This window comes from Lissotriton helveticus, chromosome 3_1 (genome assembly GCF_964261635.1).
Source record: "Lissotriton helveticus chromosome 3_1, aLisHel1.1, whole genome shotgun sequence".
In the NCBI taxonomy this organism is placed as follows: Eukaryota; Metazoa; Chordata; class Amphibia; order Caudata; family Salamandridae; genus Lissotriton; species Lissotriton helveticus.
Window position 1 is genome coordinate 351,163,681 of NC_136061.1, and position 25,360 is coordinate 351,189,040.

Genomic DNA, 25,360 nt, shown 5'->3' on the forward strand with positions numbered 1-25,360 from the left:
GCGAGGGCGGTCAGCATTCTCCCTTATTTACACTAGTGCCCTGAACACAGACACCGCCAGAGGCGAGGGCGGTCAGCAGTCTTCCTTCTTTACACGAGTGCCCTGAGCACAGACACCGCCAGGGGCGAGGGCGGTCAGCAGTCTCCCTTCTTTACACGAGTGCTCTGAACACGGACAGCGCCAGGGGCGAGGGCGGTCAGCAGTCTCCCTTCATTACACAAGTGCCCTGAAGACAGACACCGCCAGGGGCGAGGGCGGTTAGCAGTCTCCCTTCTTTACACAGGTGCCCTGAACACCGCCAGAGGCGAGGGCGGTCAGCAGTCTCCCTTCTTTACACGAGTGCTCTGAACAAGGACACCGCCAGAGGCGAGGGAGGTCAGCAGTCTCCCTTCTTTACACGAGTGCTCTGAACAAGGACACTGCCAGAGGTGAGGGCGGTCAGCAGTCTCCCTTCTTTACACAGGTGCCCTGAACACCGCCAGAGGCGAGGGCGGTCAGCAGTCTCCCTTCTTTACATGAGTGCCCTGAACACGGACACTGCCAGAGGCGGGGACGGTCAGCAGTCTCCCTTCTTTACACGAGTGCTCTGAACACGGACACCGCCAGAGGGGAGTGCGGTCAGCAGTCTCCCTTCTTAACACGAGTGCTCTGAACAAGGACACCGCCAGAGGCTGGGGAAGGTCAGCAGTCTCCCTTCTTTACACGAGTGCTCTGAACACGGACACCGCCAGAGGGGAGTGCGGTCAGCAGTCTCCCTTCTTAACACGAGTGCTCTGAACAAGGACACCGCCAGAGGCTGGGGAAGGTCAGCAGTCTCCCTTCTTTACACGAGTGCCCTGAACACAGACACCGCCAGAGGCGAGTGCGGTCAGCAGTCTCCCTTCTTTACACGAGTGCCCTGAACACAGACACCGCCAGAGGTGAGGGCGGTCAGCAGTCTCCCTTCTTTACACAGGTGCCCTGAACACCGCCAGAGGCGAGGGAGGTCAGCAGTCTCCCTTCTTTACACGAGTGCTCTGAACAGGACACTGCCAGAGGCGAGGACGGTAAGCAGTCTCCCTTCTTTACACGAGTGCTCTGAACAAGGACACCGCCAGAGGCGAGTGCGGTCAGCAGTCTCCCTTCTTTACACAAGTGCTCTGAACAAGGACACCGCCAGAGGCGAGTGCGGTCAGCAGTCTCCCTTCTTTACACGAGTGCTCTGAACAAGGACACTGCCAGAGGTGAGGACGGTCAGCAGTCTCCCTTCTTTACACGAGTGCTCTGAACAAGGACACCGCCAGAGGCGAGTGCGGTCAGCAGTCTCCCTTCTTTACACGAGTGCTCTGAACAAGGACACTGCCAGAGGTGAGTGCGGTCAGCAGTCTCCCTTCTTTACACGAGTGCTGTGAACAAGGACACCGCCAGAGGCGAGGGTGGTCAGCAGTCTCCCTTCTTTACACGAGTGCTCTGAACAAGGACACCGCCAGAGGCGAGGGAGGTCAGCAGTCTCCCTTCTTTACACGAGTGCTCTGAACAAGGACACTGCCAGAGGCGAGGACGGTCAGCAGTCTCCCTTCTTTACACGAGTGCTCTGAACAAGGACACCGCCAGAGGCGAGGGAGGTCAGCAGTCTCCCTTCTTTACACGAGTGCTCTGAACAAGGACACTGCCAGAGGCGAGGACGGTCAGCAGTCTCCCTTCTTTACACGAGTGCTCTGAACAAGGACACCGCCAGAGGCGAGGACGGTCAGCAGTCTCCCTTCTTTACACGAGTGCTCTGAACAAGGACACCGCCAGAGGCGAGGGAGGTCAGCAGTCTCCCTTCTTAACACGAGTGCTCTGAACAAGGACACCGCCAGAGGCGAGGATGGTCAGCAGTCTCCCTTCTTTACACGAGTGCTCTGAACAAGGACACCGCCAGAGGCGAGTGCGGTCAGCAGTCTCCCTTCTTTACACGAGTGCCCTGAACACAGACACCGCCAGGGGCGCGGGCGGTCAGCAGTCTCCCTTCTTTACACGAGTGCTCTGAACAAGGACACCGCCAGAGGCGAGTGCGGTCAGCAGTCTCCCTTCTTTACACGAGTGCCCAGAACACAGACACTGCCAGGGGCGCGGGCGGTCAGCAGTCTCCCTTCTTTACACGAGTGCTCTGAACAAGGACACCGCCAGAGGCGAGGACGGTCAGCAGTCTCCCTTCTTTACACGAGTGCTCTGAACAAGGACACCGCCAGAGGCGAGTGCGGTCAGCAGTCTCCCTTCTTTACACGAGTGCCCAGAACACAGACATCGCCAGGGGCGCGGGCGGTCAGCAGTCTCCCTTCTTTACACGAGTGCTCTGAACAAGGACACCGCCAGAGGCGAGGACGGTCAGCAGTCTCCCTTCTTTACACGAGTGCTCTGAACAAGGACACCGCCAGAGGCGAGTGCGGTCAGCAGTCTCCCTTCTTTACACGAGTGCCCTGAACACAGACACCGCCAGGGGCGCGGGCGGTCAGCAGTCTCCCTTCTTTACACGAGTGCTCTGAACAAGGACACCGCCAGAGGCGAGGACGGTCAGCAGTCTCCCTTCTTTACACGAGTGCTCTGAACAAGGACACCGCCAGAGGCGAGTGCGGTCAGCAGTCTCCCTTCTTTACACGACTGCCCAGAACACAGACACCGCCAGGGGCGCGGGCGGTCAGCAGTCTCCCTTCTTTACACGAGTGCTCTGAACAAGGACACCGCCAGAGGCGAGGACGGTCAGCAGTCTCCCTTCTTTACACGAGTGCTCTGAACAAGGACACCGCCAGAGGCGAGTGCGGTCAGCAGTCTCCCTTCTTTACACGAGTGCCCAGAACACAGACACCGCCAGGGGCGCGGGCGGTCAGCAGTCTCCCTTCTTTACACGAGTGCTCTGAACAAGGACACTGCCAGAGGCGAGTGCGGTCAGCAGTCTCCCTTCTTTACACGAGTGCTGTGAACAAGGACACCGCCAGAGGCGAGTGCGGTCAGCAGTCTCCCTTCTTTACACGAGTGCCCAGAACACAGACACCGCCAGGGGCGCGGGCGGTCAGCAGTCTCCCTTCTTTACACGAGTGCTCTGAACAAGGACACCGCCAGAGGCGAGTGCGGTCAGCAGTCTCCCTTGTTTACACGGGTGCCCTGAACACGGACACTGCCAGAGGCGAGGAGGTCAGCAGTCTCCCTTCTTTACACGAGTGCTCTGAACAAGGACACCGCCAGAGGCGAGTGCGGTCAGCAGTCTCCCTTGTTTACACGGGTGCCCTGAACACGGACACCGCCAGAGGTGAGGAGGTCTTGGTAGGAATCCTCCGGCGCGCAGGACACGCACAGACGTAAGCGTGGTCTCGAGAGCATCCTCAAAGGGGGGCCTTGCGAGGAGGATTTTTTTCTTCTTTATGTAAGACAGGAAGAGGACATACACAAATTATAAGCCAATTACACCGACCGTGTGACTTCCCGACGTGAAGCTGTGGTGTGCGCTGCACGTTCACGGCCTGCTGCTAATGAGACACCCGGACACTTCCTGGGAGAGGGGGGTTACTCTCTGCACACTATACGTCGTGGGAACCCCGGGCCCGGGGCAAGAGAGCTCTTCCGTCTCTCTGTAAGCTTCGGTTACCAGATAACCCCGTGTCATCAGGAGCAGTCTCTTTCAGTCATGTGCTTTCTTTCAACGAGCTCATTACATTCTGAGAAACTCATTCTTGTGCTAAGAATGATCCATCTGAAAACGATGATTTTGAAAAAGAAAAGCAGAGAACTGGAACATGGTGCTTTGATGACAAGAAATCATTGGTAAGCTTACAATAAACACGCCTTGGCTGAGAATCCAAGCTAACCTAAGCACAGTGTTAAAACACAACGCTCACCTTAAATGGAGATCAATTACTGTTTAAGGTTCAAATCGAGAACCCCCTTATGCAGCTGAGTGTTAGAGGAACCGTCCAATGAAGCTTGAGAGTTAAGCGCAAACTTGCGTATACTCATCCTCAGACCAGAGCAATGGAGATGTGGAGCACTGAATCAAAATATCTGAAGAAGACTGAGCAGAACTTGCGGATGTCCACCCTCAGACCAAAGCACTGGCGATACAGACAACCAGCCCAAATCAACAACGAAGCCTTAGACTAAAGAGTAGGACTTGTGGATATCCACCCTCAAACCAAAGCACTGGAGATGTGGAGCACTGAATCAAAATATCCGCAGAAGACTGAGCAGAACTTGCGGATACCACCAGTCATTTGAATTTGTGCCACTCAGTTTCCAATTGAATCTGCTTTTCATATATTGTGTCAATTCACCATTGTTGAGCAAAATGTCATCTTTCCAACAATGTTTTTAATCTGCATTTAGTGTGCATGGGAGTTTGTATGATGGACATGAAAGTGAATGTATGATTCACAACTTTCTAAATTGTTTAGAATTTAATAAATGCTCTTTTGTATTTTTGATAAATACTTTGTTGTCTTTGGTTCTTTCTTATCTTTATTGTTTATTCATTAGCATTTAATTATTATTTATTGAATGAATGCCTTAAATCTGTACATTGAACAGAACTTGCGGATGTCCACCCTCAAATCAAAGCACTGGAGATGTAGACGACCAGCCCAAATCAAAGACAAAGCCTTAGACTAAAGAGTAGGACTTGTGAATATCCACCCTCAGACCAAAGCAATGGAGATGTAGAGCACCAGACAAATCAAAGTGTCTGTAGAAGAAGACTGGGCTTGAAACGCAAGACGTGCAGATTTCCACCCTCAGAATTTCATTACAATGGTGACGCAGTGCATGGACCTAAATCAAAGTGCCTTTATCAAACCTAGGAAAATCAAATTAAATATATTTACAATTTTAGAGAATGAAAAGCAAATGCACACGTCATTAGAATTCACCAGCAACAATCCTCTATATCCTGGTCATGTGTATCATAAATCACATGACATCTCAACAAAACCTAATGGGGCACAGCAATATCAATTAGAAGTCTTACAACAAGCTTGCCCAAAAAAATGAAAATAAAACAAAACTTCTTTTTAACAGAGGATATACAAAATAATCCCAAAGTTGAAATGGTTCAAGGTCATTGGTGTCTCTGAAGCTAATTATTTATCTTCAGTATTCACCAACTGTGTAACAATTTAACATCCGCCAAATGGATTTCACCATATTAATAGTCTCCCATACCTTAATGTAGTTCATTAATATATTTTATGAAAGGATCGCAGAGTCCAAACGATATTAAGATACCACATATCTTTTTTCCTCAAACCAAGTCGATTATTCACAAACAAGGATGGGAGAGGTTCTGTTTATTGTTGCTACTGTGATTCAATGACAGCATTTCTCTTTGTATAAAAATGTACATCTGCATGAAATGACTTACAAAAAGGCAGAAATGCCACTCTTAAATTGCAATTTTAGCCCAAAATGTATTTCTTTGATGAATTTGTGATGATTGCAATCAACTAATGATGCGTATTGACAAAAGAAATATCACAAGTCCACAAGTAATCCATGAGTAATTCCACTTACCCACATAAATAAAACAGGCAAACAGCTATCCATGCCCGAGATGAACCAAGCCTCAACTGCTCAACCACACTATCCCAAAGAGCAAATAAGGCACAATAGTCTCAACGCTCCAACTCAGATCAAGTACTCCGCATACCAGATAGTAGAACACAGGCGCTCTCCAATGCTCTCTCAGTTCATAGAGCTAGATGGTTCCTACAATTTAATAGAACTGGCATAAAGCCGGACATTAGCTTTCCAAAATGGTGTTAAGAAGCAACATGTAGACACAAACACCAATTTAAAAAGACTCAATAAATACATATTGCCTGGGTTGCTTTTATTAAAATGTAGTACCAAATACTACAGGGTGTGTTCAGCCTGTGTGACACAGCTACATTTGGCTGTAAGGGAACAGTGGCACGTAACATTAAATGTATTCATCCAGGTTCAACCAATGTGTGCAACTGGGGAAGCAAGCTGTAAGACTCAGTATCTTGGTTTCATAGTCAACATCTTTGAAACTGAACATACAGTCTATGGTGCAACACAACTTCACAAAGTTGGTTTTCTAGCACAGCATACGCCGCACTGAATGTCCTAGAAGTGCCAGTGTAAATCCAATGTTTGGCTTTGGTGCCAGTGGAAAATAGTAACGCAAGAGCCCAGATCTCCAAGTACACATGGCGATGTAGGCCTCTCAATACCCACCAGTGCAATCGTCCCTCTATCCAGTGGAGCGCATCAGAGCTGCTCAGGAGGGTACGAGAAGTATTCACACTGCAGGCACTTAACATTGCAAGGCACAGGCTGCATGATAAGGTAGCACTGGACTGCTACCCACGGGTATCACTGGCTGGCACAGCACAGATGAAGCCTACAGAAAGCGGTCACCGTTGATACCAGGTGGAGTAGAAGGCTCTAGCTTGCATCTCCCCACCTCCTATGGCAGCAAAAGTTGTTTTGTTTGTGCAGGTCTCTTTCTCAGGTAACGGTCTCACACTAAGAAGATGACATGACAAATGACAATGAACACTCACCGCGTGTTACCTAGATACAGGCACCTGAGGCTAAAGACAAACAAGCGTTAGACCCAAGGCCACGGCTTGCGACACGAACGCTAGCAGGAGAACGACGGCTGGACCTGAATTTAGCTACAGCACAACAGGCAAGCTAGCAGGGCAACAATGGCTGGACCTGAATTTAGCTACAGCCCAACAGGCCGAGTACCTCGGAATGGGAGGGCGGGAGTAGAGTAGTGCACAGGCAACAACGCCATAGCAGCCTGCAGAGGGCATTACCCTTAACAGTGCTTTACAGGCCTGTGTTCCTGGGAAGCTAACTTTTCATACTCTGAAGCTACACCATCTCTTAAACGAGGTTAGATACTAGCATATATTAACCAGTGACTGTTATAAGGAATCCTCGCATGTGATATTTGCCCTGTACAATATGGTTTGTCTGCATTGTGCGCAAAATTAATCTCAATGTTTCTCTTTTAATAGGTGCTCTCAGCCAATTTTATTTTAAATTAGCAGAAATTTGAAATTCACGTGGTGTGGGTATGTGTTCGCTGTAATCACCAGTAATGCCACCTGCATTCGAAATGAGAGCCTATTTAATGTTTACACAAAGAAAAAATGGCACACGTCAGGAAATCTGGGGAAAACTGAAAGAAATCACTGTTTTGATGAAAGGGAAGGCCAAACAAAATTATAGTATTTAAACAGATGAAAGCACCCTCGATACCTAGGTGCCTTCGCAATTAAAAGTGGCATCAAGGTCTATCAAAATAATCTTGTGTATGAAGCAGGGGTCAATGATTTCTAACACCTGACCTACATTACATAATGTTTGTGTTCAAGAACACTGAGTTTTCATGGTTATTTTTGTCCCCAGGGCAAGTTGGCACATCCCCCTGCAGCACCAACCCTTTGGCTGCCAGTTTATAACACCACAGTGAGCCCAGCTTGTATTACTAACAGTTCTAGTACAAAAATATTAATGTTTGCAATATTTACAATCTGGGAATACTTATAATGCTCCAAGAATATTCCTATACCGGATGCAAATATATGCAGAAGGAAGCAAGAATCGATTCTTTGCTTTCAAAATCAAATGTACATAAAAACGATTTTGCTTAACTACAATGCAAATTAAAGGCCATTTCTCGGAGGGACCACTTGGTAAAACAGGTTTCAGGCAGGGCATTTTTTTTTTTTTTTTTTAGAGATTATTAATAGACACTTGCTTTAAAGCCATTGTGTACAACATGGCAATTCATAAAGAGGCTCACAAAAATGCACCTGCAAGTGTATGTCCTTGCATTCCAACAGATTCACAATTTTGTAGAATCTACAGAATTTACAGTAGTAGGCCTGGAAAAAGCACGCTTCCCAAACGTTTGTGAATTTCATTTCCGGAGGAGCAAATATACATGCATGTATCTACTCATGTGAAATCTGCTGAGCAACTTCAAATTCACTTTTTCCTATCTCCTCCGTGCGCCCTTCCGCTGTAAAAAGATTTACTCCTGTTGTTGCCCGGAGTAAATATGCACCCGTTTTCAGGTTGAAGAGAGGAGATGGTGAACACCCGTAAACAACTTTATCTGTGGATGTGCACAAATTCAGAGTATCCCAACTCTAAAACTAGTGCTTCCTATGTACTTCCGAGGCAGAGTATGTAGATTTGTGGAAAGGCGGCAAAATCAGAGCCATATCAGAATCTACATACTGACATAATAGCCCATCTGATTATTTCAGGACTTATCAGAATTATTAAATAATTAGGGCACGGTCATAAATTGTCATGGACTGCATGCCACCAAATGTGACATTACAGGATTTTTTTTTTAACAGAACAAGTAGATTTTAGAACCAGCCTGGCTGTTGGAAGTGCAGCTTTTGCTCACCACAGCCAAGCCAAATCCAATGGTCTTTCCAGATGGCCCATCAAGAAGAAGGTACATGGACCTCAACCTGCCTGAAATTAAAAGGGTTTCCTTTCACGTCAGTTTTAGAGGGATAAAAGGGGGCCATGTGTTCTAGGGAGTGTGTTCACTTTTATGCGGGGTGGCACGGGGGTGTCTCAGCATACCAGGCGGAATTTGGCAAGACTCTGTAGATCACATGCCCCTTGATTATAGCAGCACTCCTCCAGGACAAGGAGGAACAGCCAAGACGGGCTACTGAAGCAGACAAATAGCACAAATATAACAAGCTCTGTAGAGAGCCGTGTTTGACAACAGGCCCTTTGTTTGCGCTACGAGCCGATGCCAGGCCTCGAACATAATTATAAGTGATGATTCCTTGATCTTGGGCAGACAAGCAGCTCCTCTTGAGCTGGGGGCACTTTGTTCTCCAGTGCAAGCAGTGCGCCGATTGGGCGCACTGCCACGGCGTGTCCATTGTGCCGCAGCTCGGGAGGGCCAATGCAAGTATCTGGAGAGGAGAGGCGATGTAGAATAGATGGGGCACTGAGTCCAGCCAGGGCCCACCGTCTTCAGCCATGGAAGGAGCAACGTACACTGACTTGGGTGAGTGACCGACAACATATACCATTAGTTAGTGACACTCAAATTACAGCTGGGAGGGGGTGTACTTGAGGCCCTCCTAACTTTACATGCAGCCCCCTGGTCAACAGTAGCACTGAGCTGCTGCTTGCTTGACTCAGCACTAACAACGAGAAAGATGCTAATTAAATAGGAAAGCATCTGTTTATATTAGGGGTCTACAACCTTTGGAGTATAAGGACCTAGTGATGTGATGTTCAATGAAATCATCCTGAGCTAATACTATTATTATTGTTAATAGTGACCACATCAGACAAGATTACGTTAGTAGCCAACCTATGCCAGATTAGCAGCAGTGATCTCAGAGTAGAATTGCAAAAATATCTTTGTCAATCTGAAATGCCTTTACGTGGGTAATACATAACAGACATAGCTGCAATGCTACTGGCACCAAGGTAATAAGATTAATAATAAATGTCCAATGCTGTATGATTCAACAGATTGATATCAGATTTAAATATGTTTATGAAATTATGAGTTCTTAAAATACACATTTTAGCCTTGAAACACTTTTTTATTTTGGCCTACTTGTATTAGGTCAACTAAGCAAAAGCTCCTAATTTAGTAGAAGTCTGGGCTACACACAGGAAAGGTACTCACAGGGAGCTGGAGAGCTACCAGTAGTTAACGGCCTACTGGGAGAAGGCCTATTTATACATTAACTGAAGTAATGAGAAAGAAGAAAAGAAGGCATCTTGTACCACTTAACTTTAGAAACACCTTCATTTTTTAAAAACATCTTACAACTAACGTGTAAAAATTAGATTGTCACTTCAAAATTCAAAACGTGTATTTCATGATCATACAGAAGTCTCACCTTAGTAGAGCAGATTATATTAGTGCAGTGAGAAGCATTTTTTTAAATGCTAAGTTTCAAAGAGAAATGTAAACTCATTGATGCCCACTCCCCACCCCCTCCCCCAACAACAATGTCAATAGTGAGCTAAGAAGCAAGTCACTTGTGTGTACTCTTTGGGTGGCATGGGTTGCTATTATACATGGACATTATTATAGTTTATCAAATCAAATACAAAAGGTTTTGTAAAGTGCACATTCCTATGTCACTACTAATCCTTATGGGTTCCGGAGTATCCAGAGTAGCGTGCTACTTGCCAAAAAAGTGCTTCAACACCCAATCAGGGGTAAAAAGCGCTATATAAATGCAAACCTTTTTCCCTCTTCTATCCCTCCACTGTCCTTCTCAATCCAAATAACTGACTAATATCCACCACTCAAATTACTTTCATATTTCACTATACTAATTTACTACTAATCCTTTATGGGTTCCGGAGTAGCGTGCTACTCACCGAAAAAAGAACTTCATCACCCCGTCAGGGGTAAGAAGCACAATATAAATGCAAACCTTTTTCCCTCTTCTATCCCTCCGCTATCCTACTAAATACAACTAACCGACTAACCTATCCACCACTCAAATTACTTTCATATTTCACTATACTAATTCAACACTAATGCTTTATGGGTTCCGGAGTAGTGTGCTACTCGCTGCCTGAAACAGCGCTTTATAAATGCAATTACAATACAATGTTTTTTGAGGTCATCTAATATGTGATAATGAAGAAAAGGAAGGAAAGTGAAATAAAACAAATATCTAGGATCATACTATTTGGTTAAGTGGTGAGGCCGGGCTTAATCTCAGGTTTTCTGGTTTCACATTGTGCAATTCAGGCACTGGGTGTGTAGGCTTCGCTTCCCCTACGTCCACCTTACACTTCCTCCTTCCCCGCCACCCTTGGTCACACCACAGACCAAACTTTTTGGTCCCTGTGTAAATGTTTCCAAGTACCCATGCACTACTCAAGAAGGCCTAAACAGCATGAATACATGGACCTTGCAGACAACACAAAGTTGTTGTGAAATACAACTTGCGTAACTTTACATTAATCCTTGACACAAATGCTAACTGCACCAAGCTCCTAGAATACCACTGGCATAGCCATACATCAGTCGTCGACACAGGAGAGGAACTAGGTATGAGCTAACAGACAGTAGTGAAGACACTTTGAGGCGTGGAAAGTCGACCTCTACACTTCTGGGAGGCGGAGGAGACAAGCGATTTTTAAATGCATTGTACCCACAAATGTTTTAAATGCCACCCTGAGAGAAAAAATACATCTGGTTAATTATCTTATTGTTTAAATTGTATCATAAGCATTGATGAGCGTATGTTTTAACTGTTTGGTTTTAATAAACTAGCAAATACACACACACACACACACAAAAATATATATACACATATACATATACACATGCACACACATATACACATGCACTCACATATACACACTCTGGGGTGGCTGCACTGAGGACAGAGGGAGGAGAGTGCAGTGGACTCGTTGAGAGCTAAAGGGAAGAGAGGTATATTTATTTATTTAATGCATTTTTATAACGCGCGGACTTTACCCGAAGGTGTCGGAGCACTGTACAATAGAACCAGTTACGTTACATGAGAGAACTGTTACAGGAATGGAACAAACAAAGGTAGAAGGCCATAGAGTCAAAACAGCGCAGACAAAAGGCACACATTATTAAACACAGAATGTACAAACAAAATATATGAGTATATATGATAAATTTACAATGACAATGATGTTTGGGAGGGTGCTTTGCAAAGCGGAAGAACCTGGTGCTATTAACACGGGGGTCAGAGGGAAGAGTGAGTGCGCTGAAGAGCAGCAGAGACGAGATTCGTGCAGGCCGGCATGATCGGAGCAGCGAACACAGGCCCAAGACAAGAGCATCAGTCGCAGGCATGTGGGACTGGAGAACAGAGGGATTCAGGAGGCCCACCGAGCCCACGCCTAATGGAAGGGAGGATACAATAATAAAAAGAGTCAACGCCTGGGAGATATGATACCTCGCTTCCCAGCACTCCTCCGAGCCATTTATGTTGGCAGCTGAATAGGCAGCGATTGAAACAGCTTAGGTTCCTAGAATCCAGATATTCTTCTCTCCACAGAGCCGCTGGACTGCCCACACCCCGAGTTTCAACTAGTCAGTGTTTTCCATAAAACAGATAGAGGGGATGTACATAAAGCTGTTCTGCTGCCAACTACGGAGAACAAGAGGCTCCTCTGTTCCCGGACACTTTTCTGATACCAGCGTCAAGGCCAAGAAGCCCGAACTCCGCTTGATCCCAAGACAGATCAGTCCGGCTGAAGCGGGCCCAGGAGTAAGTGAAAGGACATGTCTCAGGCTGAAGCAGGCCCAGGAGTCAGTGCAGGGGCACTCTCGGGCTGAAGCGGGCCCAGGAGTAAGTGAAAGGACACGTCTCAGGCTGAAGCAGGCCCAGGAGTAAGTGAAAGGACACGTCTCAGGCTGAAGCAGGCCCAGGAGTCAGTGCAGGGGCACTCTCGGGCTGAAGCGGGCCCAGGAGTAAGTGAAAGGACACGTCTCAGGCTGAAGCAGGAGTAAGTGAAAGGACACGTCTCAGGCTGAAGCGGGCCCAGGAGTAAATGAAAGGACACGTCTCAGGCTGAAGCGGGCCCAGGAGTAAATGAAAGGGCACGTCTCAGGCTGAAGCGGGTCCAGGAGTCAGTGCAGGGACACGTCTCAGGCACAAGCGGGCCCAGTAGTAAGTGCAGGGACACGTCTCAGGCTGAAGCGGGGCCAGGAGTCAGTGAAAGGACACATCTCAGGCTGAAGCGGGCCCTGGAGTCAGTGAAAGGACACATCTCAGGCTGAAGCGGGGCCCAGGAGTCAGTGAAGGGACACATCTCAGTTAGGCTGAAGCGGGCCCAGGAGTCAGTGCAGGGACACGTCTCAGTTAGGCTGAAGCGGGCCCAGGAGTCAGTGCAGGGACACGTCTCAGTTAGGCTGAAGCGGGCCCAGGAGTCAGTGCAGGGACACGTCTAAGGCTGAAGCGGGGCCAGGAGTCAGTGAAAGGACACATCTCTGGCTGAAACGGGCCCAGGAGTAAGTGAAAGGACACGTCTCAGGCTGAAGCGGGCCAGGAGTCAGTGAAAGGACACGTCACAGGCTGAAGCAGGGCCCAGGAGTAAGTGAAAAGACATGTCTCAGGCTGAAGCAGGGCCCAGGAGTCAGTGCAGGGACACGTCTCAGTCAGGCTGAAGCAGTGGCCAGGAGTCGGCGCAGGGACCCGTCTCAGTCAGGCTGAAGCGGGGCCCAGGAGTCAGTGCAAGGACACGTTTCAGTTAGGCAGAAGCGGACCCAGGAGTCAGTGCAGGGACACGTCTCGGTTAGGCAGAACCGAGGCCCAGGAGTCAGTGCAGGGACACGTCTCAGTCAGGCTGAAGCGTCACCCAGGAGTCAGTACAGGGACAAGTCTCAGTCAGGCAGAAGCGGGGCACAGAAGTCAGTACAGGGACAAGTCTCAGTCAGGCTGAAGCGTCACCCAGGAGTCAGTGCAGGGACACGTCTCAGGCAGAAGCGGGGGCCCAGGAGTCAGTGCAAGGACATGTTTCAGTTAGGCAGAAGCGGATCCAGGAGTCAGTGCAAGGACACGTTTCAGTTAGGAAGAAGCGGACCCAGGAGTCAGTGCAGGGACACGTCTCAGTTAGACAGAAGTGGGACCCAGGAGTCAGTGCACAGGCACGTCTCAGTTAGGCAGAAGCGGGGGCCCAGGAGTCAGTGCAGGGACACGTCTCAGTTAGACAGAAGTAGGCCCAGGAGTCAGTGCAACGACACGTCTCAGTTAGGCAGAAGCGGACCCAGGAGTCAGTGCAGGGACATGTCTCAGTCAGGCAGAAGCAGACCCAGGAGTCAGTGCAGGGACATGTCTCAGTCAGGCAGAAGCAGACCCAGGAGTCAGTGCAGGGACAAGTCTCAGTCAGGCTGAAGCGTCACCCAGGAGTCAGTGCAGGGACACGTCTCAGTCAGGCAGAAGCGGGGGCCCAGGAGTCAGTGCAAGGACATGTTTCAGTTAGGCAGAAGCGGACCTAGGAGTCAGTGCAAGGACACGTTTCAGTTAGGAAGAAGCGGACCCAGGAGTCAGTGCAGGGACACGTCTCAGTTAGACAGAAGTAGGCCCAGGAGTCAGTGCAACGACACGTCTCAGTTAGGAAGAAGCGGACCCAGGAGTCAGTGCAGGGACACGTCTCAGTTAGACAGAAGTGGGACCCAGGAGTCAGTGCACAGGCACGTCTCAGTTAGGCAGAAGCGGGGGCCCAGGAGTCAGTGCAGGGACACGTCTCAGTTAGACAGAAGTAGGCCCAGGAGTCAGTGCAACGACACGTCTCAGTTAGGCAGAAGCGGACCCAGGAGTCAGTGCAGGGACATGTCTCAGTCAGGCAGAAGCAGACCCAGGAGTCAGTGCAGGGACATGTCTCAGTCAGGCAGAAGCAGACCCAGGAGTCAGTGCAGGGACAAGTCTCAGTCAGGCTGAAGCGTCACCCAGGAGTCAGTGCAGGGACACGTCTCAGTCAGGCAGAAGCGGGGGCCCAGGAGTCAGTGCAAGGACATGTTTCAGTTAGGCAGAAGCGGACCTAGGAGTCAGTGCAAGGACACGTTTCAGTTAGGAAGAAGCGGACCCAGGAGTCAGTGCAGGGACACGTCTCAGTTAGACAGAAGTAGGCCCAGGAGTCAGTGCAGCGACACGTCTCAGTTAGGCAGAAGCGGGGCCCAGGAGTCAGTGCACGGGCACATCTCAGTTAGGCAGAAGCGGGGCCCAGGAGTCAGTGCACGGGCACATCTCAGTCAGGCAGAAGCTGGGCCCAGAAGTCAGTGCAGGGACACGTCTCAGTCAGGCAGAAGAGGGGACAATAGTCAGTACAAGGACACGTCTCAGTCAGGCAGAAGCGGGGGCGCAAGAGTCAGCACAAGGACACGTCTCAGTCAGGCAGAAGCGGGCCCAGGAGTCGGTGCAGGGATACGTCTCAGTTAAGCTGAAGCGGGCCAGAAGTCAGTGCAGGGGCACTTCTCGGTTAGGCAGAAGCAGGGCCCAGGAGCCAGTGCAGGGACACGTCTCAGTCAGGCAGAAGCGGGGTCCAGGAGTCGGTGCAGGGACACGTCTCAGGCTGAAGAGGGGCCCAGGAGTCAATGCAGGGACACGTCTCAGTCAGGCAGAAGCGGGGGCCCAGGAGTCAGTGCAGGGACACATCTCAGTTAAGCTGAAGTGGGCCAGGAGTCAGTGCAGGGGCACTTCTCGGTTAGGCAGAAGCAGGGCCCAGGAGTCAGTACAGGGACATGTCTCAGTTAGGCAGCAGCATCACCCAGGAGTCTGTGAAGGGGCACGTCTCAGTTAGGCAAAAGCGGGGCCCAGGAGTCAATGCAGGGACACGTCTCAGGCTGAAGAGGGGCCCAGGAGTCGGTGCAGGGGCATGCCTCGGATAGGCAGAAGCAGGGCCCAGGAGTCGGTGCAGGGACACGTCTCAGTCAGGCTGAAGCGGGGCCAGGAGTCAGTGAAGGACACGTCTCGGTTAGGCTGAAGCGGGCCCAGGAGTCAGTGCAAGGACACGTCTATGTTAGACGGAAGTAGGGCCAGGAGTCAGTGCAGGGACACATCTCGGTTAGGCAGAAGCGGGGCCCAGGAGTCGGTGCAGGGGCAAGTCTCGGTTAGACAGAAACAGAGCCCAGGAGTCAGTGCAGGGACATGTTTCAGTCAGGCTGAAGTGGGGCCCAGGAGTCGGTGCAGGGGGAAGTCTCGGTTAGGCAGAAGCATGGCCCAGGAGTCAGTACAGAGACACGTCTCAGGCAGAAACATGGCCCAGGAGTCAGTGCAGGGACACGTCTCAGGCTGAAGCGGGGCCCAGGAGTCAGTGCAGGGACACGTCTCAGGGTGAAGCGGGCCCAGGAGTCAGTGCAGGGACACGTCTCAGGGTGAAGCGGGGCCAAGGAGTCAGTGCAGGGACACGTCTCAGGCTGAAGCGGGGCCCAGGAGTCAGTGCAGGGACACGTCTCAGGGTGAAGCGGGGCCCAGGAGTCAGTGCAGGGACACGTCTCAGGGTGAAGCGGGCCCAGGAGTCAGTGCAGGGACACGTCTCAGGGTGAAGCGGGCCCAGGAGTCAGTGCAGGGACACGTCTCAGGGTGAAGCGGGGCCCAGGAGTCGGTGCAGGGAGAAGTCTCGGTTAGGCAGAAGCATGGCCCAGGAGTCAGTGCAGAGACACGTCTCAGGCTGAAGCGGGGCCCAGGAGTCAGTGCAGGGACACGTCTAAGGCTGAAGCGTGGCCAGGAGTCAGTGAAAGGACACATCTCTGGCTGAAACGGGCCCAGGAGTAAGTGAAAGGACACGTCTCAGGCTGAAGCGGGCCAGGAGTCAGTGAAAGGACACGTCACAGGCTGAAGCAGGGCCCAGGAGTAAGTGAAAAGACATGTCTCAGGCTGAAGCAGGGCCCAGGAGTCAGTGCAGGGACACGTCTCAGTCAGGCTGAAGCAGTGGCCAGGAGTCGGCGCAGGGACCCGTCTCAGTCAGGCTGAAGCGGGGCCCAGGAGTCAGTGCAAGGACACGTTTCAGTTAGGCAGAAGCGGACCCAGGAGTCAGTGCAGGGACACGTCTCGGTTAGGCAGAACCGGGGCCCAGGAGTCAGTGCAGGGACACGTCTCAGTCAGGCTGAAGCGTCACCCAGGAGTCAGTACAGGGACAAGTCTCAGTCAGGCAGAAGCGGGGCACAGAAGTCAGTACAGGGACAAGTCTCAGTCAGGCTGAAGCGTCACCCAGGAGTCAGTGCAGGGACACGTCTCAGGCAGAAGCGGGGGCCCAGGAGTCAGTGCAAGGACATGTTTCAGTTAGGCAGAAGCTGATCCAGGAGTCAGTGCAAGGACACGTTTCAGTTAGGAAGAAGCGGACCCAGGAGTCAGTGCAGGGACACGTCTCAGTTAGACAGAAGTGGGACCCAGGAGTCAGTGCACAGGCACGTCTCAGTTAGGCAGAAGCGGGGGCCCAGGAGTCAGTGCAGGGACACGTCTCAGTTAGGCAGAAGCGGACCCAGGAGTCAGTGCAGGGACATGTCTCAGTCAGGCAGAAGCAGACCCAGGAGTCAGTGCAGGGACATGTCTCAGTCAGGCAGAAGCAGACCCAGGAGTCAGTGCAGGGACAAGTCTCAGTCAGGCTGAAGCGTCACCCAGGAGTCAGTGCAGGGACACGTCTCAGTCAGGCAGAAGCGGGGGCCCAGGAGTCAGTGCAAGGACATGTTTCAGTTAGGCAGAAGCGGACCTAGGAGTCAGTGCAAGGACACGTTTCAGTTAGGAAGAAGCGGACCCAGGAGTCAGTGCAGGGACACGTCTCAGTTAGACAGAAGTGGGACCCAGGAGTCAGTGCACATGCACGTCTCAGTTAGGCAGAAGCGGGGGCCCAGGAGTCAGTGCAGGGACACGTCTCAGTTAGACAGAAGTAGGCCCAGGAGTCAGTGCAGCGACACGTCTCAGTTAGGCAGAAGCGGGGCCCAGGAGTCAGTGCACGGGCACATCTCAGTTAGGCAGAAGCGGGGCCCAGGAGTCAGTGCACGGGCACATCTCAGTCAGGCAGAAGCTGGGCCCAGAAGTCAGTGCAGGGACACGTCTCAGTCAGGCAGAAGAGGGGACAATAGTCAGTACAAGGACACGTCTCAGTCAGGCAGAAGCGGGGGCGCAAGAGTCAGCACAAGGACACGTCTCAGTCAGGCAGAAGCGGGCCCAGGAGTCGGTGCAGGGATACATCTCAGTTAAGCTGAAGCGGGCCAGAAGTCAGTGCAGGGGCACTTCTCGGTTAGGCAGAAGCAGGGCCCAGGTGCCAGTGCAGGGACACGTCTCAGTCAGGCAGAAGCGGGGTCCAGGAGTCGGTGCAGGGACACGTCTCAGGCTGAAGAGGGGCCCAGGAGTCAATGCAGGGACACGTCTCAGTCAGGCAGAAGCGGGGGCCCAGGAGTCAGTGCAGGGACACGTCTCAGTCAGGCAGAAGCGGGGTCCAGGAGTCGGTGCAGGGACACATCTCAGTTAAGCTGAAGTGGGCCAGGAGTCAGTGCAGGGGCACTTCTCGGTTAGGCAGAAGCAGGGCCCAGGAGTCAGTACAGGGACATGTCTCAGTTAGGCAGCAGCATCACCCAGGAGTCTGTGAAGGGGCACGTCTCAGTTAGGCAAAAGCGGGGCCCAGGAGTCAATGCAGGGACACGTCTCAGGCTGAAGAGGGGCCCAGGAGTCGGTGCAGGGGCATGCCTCGGATAGGCAGAAGCAGGGCCCAGGAGTCGGTGCAGGGACACGTCTCAGTCAGGCTGAAGCGGGGCCAGGAGTCAGTGAAGGACACGTCTCGGTTAGGCTGAAGCGGGCCCAGGAGTCAGTGCAAGGACACGTCTATGTTAGACGGAAGTAGGGCCAGGAGTCAGTGCAGGGACACATCTCGGTTAGGCAGAAGCGGGGCCCAGGAGTCGGTGCAGGGGCAAGTCTCGGTTAGACAGAAACAGAGCCCAGGAGTCAGTGCAGGGACATGTTTCAGTCAGGCTGAAGTGGGGCCCAGGAGTCGGTGCAGGGGGAAGTCTCGGTTAGGCAGAAGCATGGCCCAGGAGTCAGTGCAGAGACACGTCTCAGGCAGAAACATGGCCCAGGAGTCAGTGCAGGGACACGTCTCAGGCTGAAGCGGGGCCCAGGAGTCAGTGCAGGGACACGTCTCAGGGTGAAGCGGGCCCAGGAGTCAGTGCAGGGACACGTCTCAGGGTGAAGCGGGGCCCAGGAGTCAGTGCAGGGACACGTCTCAGGCTGAAGCGGGGCCCAGGAGTCAGTGCAGGGACACGTCTCAGGGTGAAGCGGGGCCCAGGAGTCAGTGCAGGGACACGTCTCAGGGTGAAGCGGGCCCAGGAGTCAGTGCAGGGACACGTCTCAGGGTGAAGCGGGCCCAGGAGTCAGTGCAGGGACACGTCTCAGGGTGAAGCGGGGCCCAGGAGTCGGTGCAGGGAGAAGTCTCGGTTAGGCAGAAGCATGGCCCAGGAGTCAGTGCAGAGACACGTCTCAGGCTGAAGCGGGGCCCAGGAGTCAGTGCAGGGACACGTCTCAGGGTGAAGCGGGCCCAGGAGTCAGTGCAGGGACACGTCTCAGGGTGAAGCGGGGCCCAGGAGTCAGTGCAGGGACACGTCTCAGGGTGAAGCGAGGCCCAGGAGTCAGTGCAGGGACACGTCTCAGGCTGAAGCAGGGTCCAGGAGTCAGTGCAGGGGCACGAGTCAGTGCAGGGGCACGTTTCAGTTAGGCGTCTTAATGCAGAGATACATACATTGTTGAAGGGCGCACAGATGTTTCATCGATACTCGGTGCATTTATCCGATTCGCAACGGACCTATTTAGCTATACAATCTGCATAGATAAATATTGTTGTGCTTTTAATGAAGGTGGGCACAGATGACACTCGGGTGCAATAATTCGACCAACCTTCCTGTCAGATTCACAGAGCAGCTCACCTTCCAGGGCAGAGAACACACCACCCTAGCCTACACCTGAAAGCACCTACTTAGCACCACCACAAATGATTGACAAGTTCTATTCATTTATTTAATCATGGCCCCAACTTAGGCCGTGGTTCTTTAACGTAAGATCCACACCCCCAGAATGTCGGGGTGGATATGGGTGGAGGTCCAAAAATCCCTTACCCATGTACTGCCACGAAGCACAATATCCCTTCAACCAATGTGCCCCAATACATGGCTGGTCCAGATGTTCACTGGCAACAAGTGCACGAGGGAACCCCAATAAGTTCAATTTGGTTTCCGAAAAGGGGTTTGTTTGTCTAAAGGACAACCCTGACGCCGTCTGCCCAACCCACCATTCACTCACTAGCCATGACAGGCACAGACTTTAAATGTACCCGCAGACCTCCGCCACCCTCTCCCTGCATGTCAAATCGAGCTCTGTCCCTCGGCCGGCTGCTATTCCTGGCCGCTGTGCTGTGAGGCGCCCAAGGCACCCTGTGTGAACCAGTGCTTGGGAGTGGGTCTGCAGGCAGAGGGGCACCTGGAGTCAGGGACGTGAAGCAGCACCACCTCCCCCGACATACTACTCAAAGATGACCTGGCGAGGGAGATTTCCTGACACGCCTGTAGGACCGGAGCAGAGTCAGTGGAAAATCCGACCAAGCAATGTCCTCGTTCCTCTGTCGCCAGATGACAGACGAAGAACCCCTCAGCGGCAGTCCCGGCCAGTGAATGCCTCCTCAGGACACACAATGGACCCTGTTAGATTCATTATGCCCCCGGTCACCCAACCCACGTGCGGCTTATCACAGCAGCTCCCATCTGCGATAACAAAGCAGCACATGCTTCAGTTAACTCCTGCTACAATTGAAATGCGCCCGACAACAGCAGCAACACTTACAAGCCACACTAAGCCAAAGTCCACCAAACATATGCACTCCCACAACAATAAAGATAGCTTCCCTTTATATTGCACTTAAAGGTTGTGGAAAGCATAAGCTTATGATAGCTATATTAACATACGAGAAGATCATGGATGCGTGAAGAAAACACAACTTTTTCGCAAAAACCAAGCTTGCGCACAGGAAATCAGCCCCTTATAAAAAGCATATCTAAGTAATGCTGCGGCCTATCGGACATCGCTGCAATTAAAAGGACAGATTACAAACAACACGGCGCAGGCACCAACAATGTCGTCACAAACTGGGATGAATCACACAAGGAGGAAACAAAGTGAACTCCAGACACAATGAGTTCCGGCATTAACAGCAAACCAAAAGAAGAAAGTAAGAGGGAAACCATGCGACCTCTGGCATTTCACGCAATTGGTGGTGAAGTAGGGATGAGGGGGGCACCCTACTCGAGGTGGGCACACAGAAGCACCCAAACTCCCAAAGTGATATATATATGCACACGGGCTCTAGGAGTCCGGATCGGCAAGATCAGGAGAAAGAGAGCTGGCGGGAGCAGTCTGAGGGTGGTGGAACTATTGCTGGCACATATTTAGTGTTAGCAACCCATTATGTCCGGAGTCTGATTAAGTTAACCCAGTTGGGGGTAATAGCTCGATATTAGGGTACTCACAGTTGGTTGATGGCATTCTGGGAGATGACGGCATTCTCGGAAAAGTAGGGGATCATCTTCTGCCCGCAGCAGGCGCACAGGCTGCGGCCGCAGAGAGCACCCAGGGTCATCGGGAGCTCGGGCGGGGGGCTGCGGCCTCTTCAGACCGCGAAGCCCAGAGAAGGGCGACCCATTCCGGGCGCGGGGTCCGACGCTACGGGAGGGGGGAAGCCATGAAGCCAGCAGCCCGGGGCTTGGCACTGGATCCCGGTGTCTGGTCTTAGGTACACCGCTCGGACGGGTCGGCGAGTGGGTGCTGTCAGCTTCCCATGAGGCCCCTGTGGTTTACAGTCCAGATCACAGGGTCCTGTAGCGGGACAGACCCTCAACACTCCAAGGTCCCCTAGTGTTGCGTGCCCGGAGTGTCTGCAACCCGTCCGGGCAGCTCCGGCTTTACTCCCGGCCGCTGCCTGCCTGCTCCCCGCCGGGCGGCTCTCCTGTGCCCGGGCTTGTCAGTGCAGTGACTGTCTCAAGTCCGAGCTCTGCTTGTCTCGGATCTGCACCGCTTGGGCTCAGCGAATCCCCGCCCACAATGCACAGGCACCGCCCACTTTTGCCTTTCTCACCCTTGGCTCCACAAGATGCGCATGCGCAGCGACCATGCGGTCTTCGAGGAAGAGGAATCCCATCAGCTGGCGCAGACAACGGTATCAACAGAGCGCGAGCGGCCTTGTGTCGTCACGCAGCGCCTACCATCTGTAAATGCAGGGGCACTGTCTGTTTGCCAGTTGGCAGCTAGGCTGTCACGCAGGTTATGCAGAAAGACCCTTAGGAGGGTTTCTTCATCCAAGGACTCGTGAGGTAACAAAGCGCTCTGTCGTGCAAAACTCAAATTATCATTAAACTGCACTGAGACATCAAAATAGGAGGCTTAATTTATGATTTTACATTGCTTTGTGCCTTTAAGTCATAACTGCATTTGGGCCAGGGAAGTTTCAATGCTCTGAAAATGCACCAATCACAGCTAGCTGCCAAGTTTCCCAGGTCCCTGCGCGATGTTTTGCTCCTGTCCGGGTTTTTTTCTTTGATTTCTCGAACTTGCAATCCTGTAAAACAAGCATTTGCAATGCAATAGGTCTCGCATTAGGAAAGTTTGAGCTATTGGTATTGTAAATGCCAAAGTTTTTATTTATGTTTCTTTTTTTTTAAATAGCTAAATTAATAGCTTCGTCATTTACAATGCCAATAGTTATAACTTTCGCAAATGTGATACCTATAGCATTTGTAATGCAATATGTTTTGTATTTACAAACCGTGAGAGGACAAAAAAAAGCTCCGGACCACCGCCTCCTCCCAGGCCTTCAAAAGGGACCTCAAAGTTCTCCTCCTCCAGAGACACCTCCAAAAGTAATTCACGTCCCACTACTGATAATTTCTACTTTCCATGACCATGGAAGTGCCTTCCCAGTGTATGCCTGTGATTGGAGGGTCTGCCTTTTTGCAGTATTTTCCATGTACTGGTGTTCGGTGCCCTTTTGTAACATGCACACACCACTCTGCCCTTGCAACACACGGCTTCTACCTCTCACATGTCTTTGCCTTTGATACTTGCACAAGTGCCACCTTGCCCATGTAACGCTTGTTCCTGAGCCTGAGTGTCTAGCACTTATTTCAGGACTATACCTCTAATTATACTCTGTTTTCTCTTATAACTGCACACTTGTCACTTTCATTTCCTCTTGTGCACTTTTGACTACCTCATGTATTTTGGTTGCTCACAATTTTTACTCAAGTATTTTGTTTGCTCACGATTGTCACTATTACCTTTACTACCTCATGTATTTTGGTTGCTCACAATTTTTACTCAAGTATTTTGTTTGCTCACGATTGTCACTATTACCTTTACTACCTCATGTATTTTTGGTTGCTCATAGTTTTTACTACCTCATGTATTTTGTTTGCTCACAATTGTCACTATTACCTTATGTAAGTAACGTATGTTTTTGCAACCTGTTCTTTTGTAATGTTTCTCATTATGTTTCATTTCTGTTCCTAATGTGAAGCGCTCTGACGCCTTCGGGTAAAGTCCGCGCTATATAAAAATGCATAAATACATAAATAAATAAATACCGCCTTCGGGTAAAGTCCGCGCTATATAAAAATGCATAAATACATAAATAAATAAATACCGCCTTCGGGTAAAGTCCGCGCTATATAAAAATGCATAAATAAATAAATACCGCAAATCAAACATCCTCGTCACTCTGCCGGCCTGCGACCAGGAAGTCAGGCAGGCCGGCGCGACAACAGGAAGTAGGAGGGCGGGAGCCTACCCCGCCTCCCACGGAAGAGCCGCGATTGTTTGGAGCACCGGAGCAGGCAGGAGCCTACCCTGCGCCCCGGTGCCGAAGGAGGGAAGAAGAGTCCTGCTGCCGGGCCCTGCAGCTGAGGAGAGCCGCCGCACGAAGGAAGCCGGTGAGTGGGTTGCTGAGCTGCGGGGGGGCGGGCTGTGTATGTGTGTGTGTGTGCGTGCGCGTGTGTGTGTATGTGTCTTGGAGTGCGTGTGTGTGACTGTGGGGGAGGGGGTGTGTGTGTGAGCGAGTGTCTGTCTGCGCGCGCATGTGTACGGCGCGGGACGCGACGTGCGCGTTCGCGCACACGAATCCAGGAAAGCAAGCTCGTACACCCTCTTGTCCTCCTTCCCCCCAGACTGATCGCTATACGTCTCCAGCTGGACACATGCATCCGCTTGCGGATGCATTGCCAGCGAGACCCAAAAAGGCTGGAGCAACCGATCACTTATGGACCTGGGAAATTAGGCAGCCCTACAGTATGGAAGCATAAATGTGGCGTACCAAAGGGCACCAGCAAAGCCACGTTCCAAAATTCTAAACACAAGGAGTGAAATACATGAAACTGAGAATGCGCTGATTGCATTTTGCAAGAACGCAATTTTTCATTATAACTGGTCTCTACTAGTTATTGAATTTTTTTTCCTGACTAGTGGTATTCAGTATGTTTGTAGATACAGCACCCATCTTTTATGTATAATAAATACACTGAACTGGTGTACTGTGAATAGGATGCTGAGACAGTGCAAAAGTGATGGACACAAACGGGCAACTCACTTGAAAACGATGGCATTACCTTGAACTCAAAGCAACAATCTCTCATGTCCTCTTGAAACTAGATTATGCTTAAGACCTACATAATAGTTCAGAACTATGCCGTCAGACTACTACTACTACCACCACATGTAAAACCAGAAGCACATCACTACCCTGCCATGAATGCCCTCCACTGGTGGCCAGTTACCCAAAGATCCTCTTTCAAGTTATTTTCAATCAAACACAGGGCAAAACATGGCAAAGGACCACTTTTCATCAGGAAGATCAATCCAACAGAGAGACCTACGCTCTAGACTCTGTTGCAAAATTTCAACATGCAAGAACAAAACACACAGGTGCAACATCTTTCCCTGTGCAAGAAGCTAAACTACCAAATTTGTTATCCCAAAAAAATAAGATCTGCTGAGAACTATCTCAGCTTCAGAAGCCTAGTCACAAGCGGTCTCTTCTCTGCATGATCAAAATACTCACAACACACCAATCTACAGCAACAGTATGAACAAGACATTAAAAACAAAAAAACAAAAAAATAACATTTGTTATGTATAGACCAATGTGTGTATGTGTGTGTGTGTGTATGTATATATATGTATATATATATATATATCAATGCTCGAAGGTGTCCACCTTTGAGTAGCACGCGAACAGCAGCTTGGTTTATGTATAGGTGAGGACGGGGATCCACTCGTAGACGCCGCTCCGTACGGGATCTGCTTCTGGTTTTACATGTGGTGGTAGTAGTAGTAGTCTGACGGCACAGTTCTGAACTATTATGTAGGTCTTAAGCATAATCTAGTTTCAAGAGGACATGAGAGATTGTTGCTTGGACCTTTAGGGTGAATCCTAGGTGTGGTAGGATGAGTTGCAGCTTTGTCTTGATAGGGCCTATTTCAAACACGCAACTGCCCATACCAACTAACGCTTTGGGGAAGGCGCACGCAGGCTCGGGTGCTACCCGCTACTTGGACAACCCCATGGAGCGTAATATATATATATATAATATATATATATAATATATATATATATATAGCCGCTCTGTTCCTGCATCAAAAAGACCGGGGCACTCGCAGACGGGTGCCTCTCGTGGTGGCGCCCCACGTCACAAATTACCGCTCCGATCGCCTCTCCTTCAAAAGGATATACATATATACACTGATAAATTCATGCAACCTTCATGTTCCTTGCATCCTCAAAATGAACTAAGCTGTTGCTGGGCAAAGACCACCAGGGGTCTCAGCACAATGTCAGGTCTGAA

At 50.7% G+C, this 25,360-nt stretch overlaps 1 protein-coding gene across 5 annotated transcripts in view; it reads right to left on the reverse strand.

The window, feature by feature from the left end:
- SSH2 (slingshot protein phosphatase 2) overlaps positions 1 to 25,360 on the reverse strand; it is an 810,994-nt gene that overhangs the window by 134,695 nt on the left and 650,939 nt on the right. Inside the window, exon 1 of one of the 5 annotated variants that reach the window (XM_078680016.1) lies at positions 20,999 to 21,538. The exons of 3 other annotated variants lie outside the window; for them this stretch is intronic. In XM_078680016.1, coding sequence (XP_078536142.1) covers positions 20,999 to 21,108 — 110 coding nt within the window. In that variant the 5' untranslated portion in view covers positions 21,109 to 21,538. Of the gene's footprint in view, positions 1 to 20,998; positions 21,539 to 25,360 lie in introns of those variants that run through there. One more of the 5 variants, XM_078680018.1, reaches the window with a different exon arrangement.